The sequence below is a fragment of the Halichoeres trimaculatus genome, unplaced genomic scaffold (genome assembly GCF_033239565.1).
Source record: "Halichoeres trimaculatus isolate MK-OKI-2021-1 unplaced genomic scaffold, fHalTri1.1 fHalTri1_scaffold_13, whole genome shotgun sequence".
NCBI lineage: Eukaryota > Metazoa > Chordata > Actinopteri > Labriformes > Labridae > Halichoeres > Halichoeres trimaculatus.
The window spans coordinates 7,822,849-7,834,127 of record NW_027437191.1 but is presented as its reverse complement, the minus strand read 5'-3'; the positions used below and the strand labels follow the sequence as shown (position 1 = coordinate 7,834,127).

Here is an 11,279-nt window from a genome sequence, read left to right as displayed (position 1 = left end):
TGCAGACTCTTAAACAGATGCATGACGTGGAGTCGTAGATAACTCAGCAGATCTTCTTGCACCACATTTCTGTATCCTCATGTAGCTGCTGCCACTTCTCCACTTTGTAAGTATGATGTTGTTTATATCATGAAATAAACTCTTTCATTTTATCCCAGAAAAACATAACATTTCTCTCCACTCACTCAGGAAGTTCGCAATTTCTGTATTAATCTTTAACTTATTCCCTTCAGTAGTTTTGATTTAGTGAAATGCCTGACACCATAATACTCTGACTCATTATCTAATGTATAAGTTAAAAAATAGATAAATAAAGGCACTGTGAGTAGTTTTTATGTTGTGTTGAATCTGATGACCTTTTTTTCAGGATGAGGACTGCAGGATGCAGATCAGAGAGGTGATGTATGATTTCTATCTGTGTAAACTGACTGTTTTTATCAACCATAATGTATCAAAAAAAAAAAAACTGTGTACGCACTCATTAATCACCATTAGTTAGCTTAGATTGACTGGAAACCTTTTTGTTTTTTAGCCGCGTTTCCACCAAGCAGTCCGGGTCGGTTCGTCTCGGTACGGTGCGCTTTTAGCGGCGTTTCCACTGACTCATCCCTAAAAACCGAGACGAGCCGTCCCACTTTTTTGGGACCCTTTGCCAGGGTGCCAGACTGAACCGATCCGCTCTCGAGAGGTGGAGCAACACACTGCAGACGGTTGATTGGTCGAAAGAATCGTCACTTACCCCGACAGCGGCTGCATTTCTCCTGGCGGCTCACAGACTTCTCTGAAACAAGAGCTTGATTGCACTTTGTAACAGAGAGTTACATGAAAATCACAAAGAGGACGAAATGCTGCATGTCTTCCATCCGTGCTCTTTGTTTACTGTGTCGCGTTTTCTTCTTTGTTGGATTTAAAAGCGGGGTAAGCTTCTACGGCGTCGCGCTATTGTTTACCAGCTGCTGCTTCCAGCATCTGGCTTACACGCTGCCCACCACGAGAGGGCAGAGTTTGCTGTGAAAATGCAAACTTGATCAGACTTAACTGTCCCAAACCGTCCCATACCGTACTGAACCAACCCAGACTGCTTGGTGGAAATGCAGCTTTAGTGAATTCTGTGAGTTTTATATGTTTCCCCTCACTCTTGTTTCAGTCTTTTATCTGGTCAGTGCTGACAAGTTAGACATTTTTCCTACATCTCCCTAAATATCTTGCGGGCTTGGCAAAAACACTGTGGTTACGTAGCATTTTGCTACCAGATAGCTGTGACATATAGTGAGCAGTGCTTCTTTGCAAAACAGAGACTCTTTAAAGGGGAGGGACTAATCAAGTTTACTTACAAGATTAGGAAGCAAAAGTGTTTCTTCACATTGATCAGCTGTTGTCAGCTTCTCTCTCTTCCAGTGTTTTTGCTTCTTGTATGGAGTCTCCTAAGGTTATTAATTGAGCTTGATATTGGGGAGACTCTGAAATATGTTTGTGATGATGTTGATAAAAAAATGACTAAATTACACTGATATTAAAAACTCATTTAACCTTCTGCGCACAATCAAAGAATAAAACTTGTTAACCCTAACAAATCTCCATGAAAAGAACCTTATTCCTGAAGCTGCATTCAAACAGCAGAATGATCCTACCTCAGGTTTATCAAGAGAGAGGATGAAAACCCCCTGACAATTTATCACTGCAACAGTACAACAACATAGTGGCAATTTTTTTATTTGGCCAATCACATAAAACAAAAGGGACACATACTGACACTGTACAGCTCACTCGCAGTGGAGTGGGGTCATGAGATCTGCACCTAGCAGGTGAACTCTCATTTACATTTGACTTCAACAAACACTTAAACACAAGACTTTTCTTGATGGAAGGTTGTGGATGTTTTCCATCCTCGTCACCAGCTCAGTCAAAAGCGCCCACTGGAAGAGAAAGCACAGATATGGTTATGAGGTTAAGAGGTTCATGAACTGGTGGGTAATCCCCCAGAAATAAAATAACACCTTTGGGTGCCAATAAAGAATCGGTAGTCAAACTGTCAATGTCCACAAAACAAAAAATTGTGTAGAGAAAAAAACAGATATTAAAGGTTGATGGTGACTGTGTGCCAGGGTTTAGAGGTGCTGCAAAAAATGAGTAGATTATTTATTTATGGCTTTAAATACCATCAGGTAATCTGAAGATTTAAGTACAGACAAAACAACCATGAGCTGTTTTACTCCAGCAAAATGCTGAATTCCTTTGAGGAAAACTGACACACACATGCACACAAAATACACCCCAGTAAGTGTGTCTGCCATGACACCTATCCTCCACCACGCTGGTCAGATCACTCACAGCAACATAACAGCACACATCCACCGGGCCTCCTCTGATCTCACCCGGGAAGGAGACAACACTTTCATATCAACACCCTGTCATCTCTCAATGTGCCATCTCCCCCTTTGAAGGTACACTAGCATTGTTTCAGTTTCTCACATGTGAAACTCTGCCTTTTATCATTCTGTTTTCTTGGGGCACAGAGGAGAGGAATGGGAGATGAAGGGAGCGATTTCATTTTAACTCGGACCCACCAAAGTGGAAAGAAACGGCATGTTGACAGGCGTGTGAAAGGAGCACTGCGGGGTCAACTGGGGAACTTCACAGACCGGTTTAGAAGTCTTAACAAAGAGAGGACTCGGCAACAGAGGAGCAGGTATCAACGGTTTTGTACAAATCTAAAGTTACCTCTAAAGGCTAGTTTCTACGGACGCCTACACACACTCTGCACATACAGATTATTGTTCCCTCAGATTTAACCACATAAAGTCAAACTAGCTAACATGCCACCAAAGAGTCTTAAGACAGAAGCTGGAGAGATTCGCTCCTTGTCCTGAATTACCAGCCAGCTGTAAACTACAAGTCCCATCCCACAGCAGGAGGATCACTCCTCCCATTAGCCTTGGCAAAGTGCCGACTACAAATGCGAGATCTGTGGTAGTCTGGAGGCCCAGTTGGGACAAGACCCTCTGTCACTCACGGCGACACATGTCATAAACTCATTGTCTCGCCATCAATCCGGGGACCTAACCACCTCCACAGCAGATGGAGGCCCAGCAGGAAGACAGGGGGCCATGCCCTGAGCCTGTGCCCCACACAGAGTGCACACGGCGGGAGCATGAGGGGCCACAACTACAGGGGAGCCCCTTACCCTGGACTGGACCTCCTGTGGATACACCTCTGGATAAAGTCCTAATGCTGTCCATGATTAATTAAACGCAAATGTAAGTATGCAAACACTGCCCTGCTATAGACAACTCTGTTCCTGTATGAATCTGAACTGAGTGAATAACTATTTTAGAGTTTCAGATCATCGTTTAACTCCTTATTCAGTTTCTTTTATATGTCAGCTGCGACTTTGTATCACAATACAACTTGTGATGAACAACTTAAGGTCTAAAACCACCCTGAGTTCAAATCCCTCCACAGTTTAAAAGTAAAATAACGATAAAGACGGTCTGTGAAGGATAAAGATGTCTTGCCTCCCTTGAATGGGGGTATGTAATGATATTCATAAAGAGACCACCTACCGGGGGCACAAGAAAAACTGTTCCTAAGCAACAACATACACGCTCTTACAAGCTTCATCTTGGGAAATTTTGACCGGATTGGGATGCAAACAACAGAAAACCTTTAACTAGGCCATGTTATGAGTCTGCTCCCTATGGCTGAATATCTGTGTGTCTCGTCTGGCACAAATCCCTCAACTAATGATACACATTCTGCCTCTCAACAAGGAAACAATGAAGAGGGTAGAAGCAAGACTATGGTGTGTTACTGATAGAAATATCAATCTTTAAAAGGACTCTTTCTGTTTAAACAATTCATACAATTAAACTCATAATTAATGATTCACTATTCATACAGAGTGATGAAGTCTAAAGGGCATTTTTGAGCCCTTAAGGAAATCTTACAGGGCAGATTTTAAAGCTGCTCTAATGCAGGGGCTCAAATCAAAGGTCAAACAGTGGTCACCCAAACTCAATAATTCTTGTTCTCCCACTCGCACTCAGAAATCATTTCACATTATGACTCGATGAGAAACTCTGATGGCTCAGGTGCATTTAAGAAGTCTGGTGCCCATTCCATGTAATTAATTGTTGAGTCCCAGCCAAGGAACTGCATCATGGGATTACTGAATGTCAGAATCGAAGAAAAACGCCCAGAAAGAGTGGAAATTAATTCAAAACCCTGTGAAAATATGAATCCACAACTGAGGACGTTGTCGTTGTGTACATTATCTATGGAGGAGTGTATGATGTAAAGCCAGAGACTGCACTCTGTATTTCTCCAGCTCTCTCCAGCTGTCTGCTGTGCAGTTTGTGTGTTTAACAGTAACAGATCGAATGTTGATTTTTCGCTATTCTCAAATCTTGAGCGCGCTTGCTATTATCCTCTTCATCCAAAATTGGCCCAAAAACAATTACAGTTTGATAATGAGTGATGTTTGTTTCTTCCTTTTCCCTCATTACGATTAATCAAAGACTGCAGATGACTTAAAAGCACCACTCTGTGACGAGCTCACACGGGTCAACACGAAAAAGAAAAGGAAAAAAAATTGTGGGTACAGCACTTCCAGGAAAGTGATCAAAGAAGAAAATGAAGCATTCTGTTTCAAAAGCTCATGATAGATTATTCTCAAAATATTGTTTATATTTATTATCTCCTCACTGTTGCCGTCATGGTGTCTGTAAGTTGTTGCATGAAGGCAAAAACATCAGTCTATAGACAGCTAACTGAAAGTTAATGCTAATCTGTATCAGGTCCTCTGCCACTAATTGACTTCTCTGTGAACAGTGAGTCTGAGTACTTCATCCCCACCTACAGTTGAGAAAGAGGCCAGCAGAAAGGCTTCACTGCCCTCTAGTGGTTAGAAAATAATAAACTTGTGCATCCTTGAATCTACCATGAATACCGTATGTGTCTGTCATAGTGGGCCCAGTAGTGATTAGTAAAGAGAAAAGTGTACAGCAGGAGGGAAGTATACAAAGGAGTGTGTGTGATAATGTACTTTACCGTGAAAGTTTCAGTTTGATGGTGCACTTTGAAGTCATGGTAGGCCTTTGAGGGCTTTGAGGCTGGTCTGGCAGCTCTTTTTCAGGCACAGTCTGAGAAGAACAGAAAAAAAAACATACTTTTATAAGCACTTTTTCCATGCAATAAGGGGATCTTATGGCTCAAGTCATCCAAGCTATAGATGTTAATCAAGTACAAACTTAGAAATAACTTAGCCAGATATTTTAACATACCAGCTGGAGTTTCGGTTTCTTGTTCAGTGTCACAGGCTCAGAAGGGCAAGTTCTCTTATTGTTTGGAGAAGTTGCAGGTTTCTTGACAGGTGTTTTCATGGAGTGTTTGTTGATGACCCTGGTGAAAAACTCAACGCTAGGGTCCTGGAAGGTCTCAGTGTCAGGTTTCAACTTTTTGGTTGGAACCTCTGGTTCTGTTGCCTTGGTGCCCATTGATTGACTTGAGCTGCATGTCACGGAATTTAATTCCTGTTGTAAACAAACAAAAAAACATCAAGTTTAAGTGACAGAGAAAGTTTTTGTATCTTAATTTAGTTTAGCACAGATCCTTTTAGCGAACAACCAGCCTAACTTTAGCCAAAGGAAAGTTCTCAAGACTTTCAAATCTAAACAACACAGTTGTCAAAATGTTGGTGTAAATTTCTTGGATGAGGCCCTAAAAAAATTAGTCAAGTCATCGCAGGAAGGAGCAGCAAGAAATGTTGACTAAAGCTTGCAATGAGAAGAATATATATGATCCATAATCCAAAGACTGCTCACTAAGTATCTCTGAGAAAATCAATACCACATTAAATGTTTTGGTTTTATGCACATCTATATTTAAAGGTACGATAACTTCCTGGAGTTTTATGGGATTGGAGTGGAATACACCTAGATGAAATACCTTGTTTGCTTCCATCTTTGTTGCTGGCGTCAAAGGCTCAAGTGGAGCTTTTCTTTTCAAGCCCTGCACTGTGTCAGCAATATGGCATTGCCTTTGTGGACGGAAGATCATTTGGCTCTTGTTAGCCAGTTTCCAAGTTTGGTCTTCCTTTAGCACATATTTTGCTTCTAAGGTCGCTCCCTTCACAGGCATACCATGGCTTGCTGCCAGGCTATGAACTGCAGAAAAACACACAAAAAGAAGACCCTAAAACACATGTATTTAGGTTGCTTTTTTGTCTTTTTTTTTCCATTTTATTTTGTTGTACTTCCTAATATTTTCACTTTCAAATATCTGTATTTTTTAATCTTATATAGTATTTTAATTTTTCTGTGTGTCCTGGAAAATTGTCAATAAAAACCTTTGGTTACTTTTCTTAAAAACACTTAGAAGAAAGTAAAAACTTACTATGACTGAAGAGAGGTTGGAGCTCCGTCAAAAGGTTGACCACTTTGTATTTAAACTCGTCCATGTTCAAGACAAGTCCCATGAGCCAGCATGTAGTAACTCTAAAACAAACCAGAGAGATAAACATATAATAAACAAAATGCAATATGTGAATAAATTACAGGAGATGAAAGAAATGAGATATCACAACTGACCAACCAAGGACTAACTCTCAAGAGTGTATGTGTATGTGTATATGATATGGTCACAACCAAATCACATGTCCTTACTTTCCATCCTCCTTTTGGGGAGCAGGGAAGGCCTGTGTTTTTAAGTGGACCCTGGAAAAATGCTGATTTTTTTCAAGCGTTCCCACCAGGTGTCGGATTTTGGATTCAAAGAGGCTGGTCCTGATGAAGTGAACAAAAAAAAACAGGCTCAGAAAGGCAAAGGCACAACAAAAGCTGGGAATGAAATATTAAAACTGTTTTCTCCATCAAAGAGAACCACAGGCGTGAATAAGAAGTGCTCTCGCCCCAAGATGTGATATTATCTACAAAACTGTCTGCAGTTGTTCTAGTTTCACTTAAACTTGGCTTTTTGTTGTTCTTTGCCGTGTACTCACCACTCTCGTTGCTCTTCTTCTGTTGGTGAGGACAACTGCAGCATAATGTAATGCCTTTAAAAAATAAGAGAGAAGACAATTACAACAGATGATACAGGACTAGAATTGTGCTATATAAATCATGCTTACAGTTGCATCAACTGCTGAGAGAATTCATGATCAATATTTTAAGCAGACCTAGCTGCAGCAGAATAACTCAGACACATTGTTTTTATCATACCTCACGTACCATGAGCACCATTTTCAAGACAAAACCTGTTTTGGCTTTTTAGTATGGCCTTCATGAACCGGTTTGTTAAACCTTAAAAGTTACTCTTAAATTCAGTTTTTTGAGCTGCTGATGTCTTAAACACTCCTTACTCTAATAACCACATCAATAGCTGCTAAAAAAAAAAAAAATGCCTGCCCTGACCTTCTAAAAGCTAAACGGATGTCTAATCCTCAACAGCTAAAGAAGAGTATAAATGTAAGCATATAAAGTGAACAAAACACTTATTTATGAAAGGTTTATTCACATAACCACAATAGAATCAGTGCACAAGAAAACACAAACATTAGATACACCTAACTTTAAATGGTTTCAGGAACAAAAGGCTTACATAAGACAGCAAACATGAAAATCTTTTACACTTAATCAGATCTCAAACCATCAACATACCAGATCACTTGAACATGCTTAAGGCAATGTTCTGAGTTAAAAACAGCAAAGTGTGATATTTAAATCCATTAAACAGATGTTCATTCACACAGAGACAAATAGCCCTAGATTTAATTTACAAGTTAAGTCAATCAAAGACTATAAATAAAATACAAATCATGATACCAGCAAGTAGCAAAATCACTGTTACACGTTACACTGAAAGAGGCATCCAAGAAATGGATTAACAACAAAAACAAGAAAAATCACAACTTCTGTCTCTGTCATTAGGAAAAAAAAAAAATATGCTGCATTTTTCCAGCACAAACAATCATTAAATAAACTTTCATAGCACAGTGTGTACAAACAGTTTCGTATCATTTTACATAACACAGAGCAATGCTTTTAAAACAATATATCAATCGGCATAATGAGCACAAGATCATGTACAAGAACAATGGTATCACAACACTTCACAAAGGTTTTTCATTTTGTACAGCCAAGAACATACAAATCTAAACTTTTGATTATATATTTTAAAAGTGATACGACCAAAAGTGTCCACATGTAAGAAGAATTATACATCTCAGAATATTTCATACACATAATTATACATAGACTCCGCTGATCTCCACAATACATACTTGTACTTCTCAGAAAAATCTGAAGCTTCAAAGAGTTTGGACCAGTTTTCTGTCTTCTTTTGGATATTTTCAGTGATTTCATATCCTGTGGATGAGGCAGAGAAACTCGTTAAATTGAAGTACTTTGTAAACAGAACAAGATCACTTTGAAAAGTCATAAGTTTGTGATGTGCTTTGGTTGAAACTTATTCTGAAATTAAAGATTATGTAGAAATTTGAACTCATGACCAAGTAATGAAGCATTTTCCCAAATAGAGGAAAAAATTAGCTGAGTAAGTATGTACCTCTCTGAAACTCTTCCTTCATGATGGCCAAAGTAGAGCCGGACACATTGCAGGTGGAGTTCTGATGTGGGTATGCAGGCGTGATGACAGGCATCTGATGTGCACGGTCACTTGGATTTTTCTGTAAATACACACAAAGACAGATTTTCAGTGTTTCAGCTTCTGGGAACATGACTAAAATGGTTTTATTTATTTGATCATTTTTAGATTTGCAGTTGAAAATTCTGATAGATGTAGAAGACTTACCCTGGGATCCCACACAGGCAGGTTGAATCCATGGTCCACTGGCCTCTTCAATACAACCGGGATTGGCCACTCCCTGAAAGACAACACAAATCATCAAATCCTCCGCTGATTTTTTTCTCAATTAATTTTTCACCGTGGTCACATTTTAGATCATAAAAACTTTTCAATATCTCTCAGTTTTTATCTAACCAAGCAATATCTATGCCAACTTAATCGACTGTAGTAAACGTCACAGCTGAGTTTTCTTGTAGTGTGCGTCTTAATAAGGATTTTTTTTTCTCAAAGGGGCTGAAATGGATCAACTTACCACATGTTGTAGACTTTGAAAAATTTCTTCACAAGGGTTGATGCTGTAGCATTTGGGTAGACCTGGCAGACTCTGGCTACCATTATCGCCCATGAAACACCACCCAGGAAGCCCAGCATGTTGGAGTATATGCCACGTCCTGAGGAGTAAAGGGTAGACATAAAACACAGTTTTAGACCTTGAATCCAGATGACAGCAACTTTCATTTTCTTGCATAGAATTTAACTTTGTCTTTGAATGTCATTCTTGGAAAGATGGATGAGCTCAGAATAAGCATCGCTTAACTACATGTGATTGTGTTACTCACGTTTGGCCCAAAGCTTGATGGCTCTCAGGGCCAGCTGGAAGTTCATGACGTTTGGCACACTGCTGAGGATCTCTTTTGTGACTCTGAAGCCTGAAAGAATTAAATGGAAAAATTTGAATATTAAGACAGACATTGCTTAAAGGGTTAACCACAAAACTACAACTACTAAAGAGTTACAGACATCAGGTATTCATACTGAAGCTTAATGCTTACCATTAAGACTCCTGACACAGTGTTTGTCGAGGCCTCTCACAATGTTTAAGTCGAGGAGGTTTATGCTGTCAGGAACGCTTCTCTGGGCCACAATGGCAAAAACCATATCAATCTAAACAAGGATAAGACCACAAACAAAATATAAGACAAAAACTCAAAACGTTTCCAAAACAATAGAATTTGGGGTCATTTGTGTTTCTGTAGTTTTAGTTCAAAGTAATTTATTCATAATTTTTGTCTTTAGATATCTTACCTCAATCCCTTCAAAAGAAAATTGGATGATAGGCACAAACGCTTCTTCAACAGCCTAAAGAAACAAAACGCATGTCAGTCACTTGTGGTCACTACATATCAAAAAAAAGTGTTTTATCTGTACACACTTTATACACAGATTCATACAAAACTGTCAGTATGGCATACCCGTAAGTCTTTGACATCTTTATGGGCTTTAAGCTTTTCATAAAAGGAGGTGAAGAAGTCCTTCCTCTGTAGAAATCCCGGGCCGACACACAGGATGTCAATATCTGACCCTGTAAAAGCCAAACACTCAAATGAATTTAATGTTCTTAACTAAAATGATGTAACCATTATCCTCACAGTTCCCTGTCATGATTCCTTATTGGGTCAGTGTTTGAGAAAATAAACTTTTTCATACCTTTAGCATGAGCTCCCAAGAGATAAGAGCCGAAAGGGAAGATCTTGCCTCCAACTTTCGCGGTCACCACTTCAGGTAAGTTCTAATATAAAAAAAAATGAAAATTTAACACACAATCTATGCTACATGATGTTATCAGAGGTACATAATGAGTAATTTTTGAAACAGAAAAATGTATTGGAAAGAAAAAGATATCTCACCATACTAATGCAGGTTTCTGTAAGCCACTGCTTGTAGAGTGACTCCAAGCTTTTGATAACTTTCTCCCTGCAAATAAAACATACACAGAAGTTTCAACATATGTAAAAGTCTTTTCTTTCATCCTTTGATAACTAACCCAGGTAATGCACCAAAAGCACGTGTTCACAGTCACAATATTTTGAGTTTTTATTCCTCCAAGCTGCATCATTTTCAAAGGTTTGAAAGCAGACATCAAAAATATTTATCTTACCTGTGTTGCTGCTCTGCATCGGTCTCAAATATGCCGCAGGATCTCAACACATCAACCATTTTTCTGGTCTGGAGTAGGTCATCATCTTCTGGCACCGCTTCACTAATTGGGGGACTGACCCCAAACCAGTTGGACGTGTCTATCACTGGTGGTGGTGGTGCTGGTGAAGCTTGGTACCTCCTCTTAAAAGTTTTACTAAAAAAATTACATGTGTATATTAGTTGCACTGAATATTCAACAGTCATTAAACACACACACACACACACACACACGCGCGCACACACACATGCAAATATACAAATACACACAAAATTAGGACAGAGAGTTAACCACAGAGTTATAAGATTATTCTCATAGATGTAAGACTTTATTCTCATACATTTATAATTTTATTCTTGGTGATTTACAACTTTATTCGTGTTTATTTATGACATTATTTTGGTGGATTTATTTAGAACTTCTTTATTTTCAATTTTTCCTGAACTTTTTATATGGAATATCATTTGTAAACCCTTCATTTGCTCGTGATGATATACTT

At 39.0% G+C, this 11,279-nt stretch overlaps 1 protein-coding gene across 1 annotated transcript; it reads right to left on the bottom strand.

The window, feature by feature from the left end:
• Nucleotides 1–1,766: 1,766 nt before the first annotated feature.
• LOC141802296 (poly(A) polymerase type 3-like) lies at nt 1,767–10,800 on the bottom strand. Its single transcript, XM_074685834.1, has 18 exons — nt 10,742–10,800; nt 10,491–10,557; nt 10,291–10,372; nt 10,056–10,165; nt 9,889–9,942; nt 9,636–9,747; nt 9,423–9,512; nt 9,116–9,254; nt 8,809–8,881; nt 8,563–8,683; nt 8,279–8,363; nt 6,998–7,051; nt 6,663–6,782; nt 6,394–6,494; nt 5,947–6,164; nt 5,283–5,531; nt 5,050–5,141; nt 1,767–1,916 (listed from the first exon to the last, which is right to left on the bottom strand). The coding sequence occupies exons 1-18, from the start codon at nt 10,798–10,800 to the stop codon at nt 1,904–1,906; spliced, it is 1,839 nt and encodes a 612-aa protein (XP_074541935.1). The 3' UTR covers nt 1,767–1,903.
• Nucleotides 10,801–11,279: the final 479 nt, after the last annotated feature.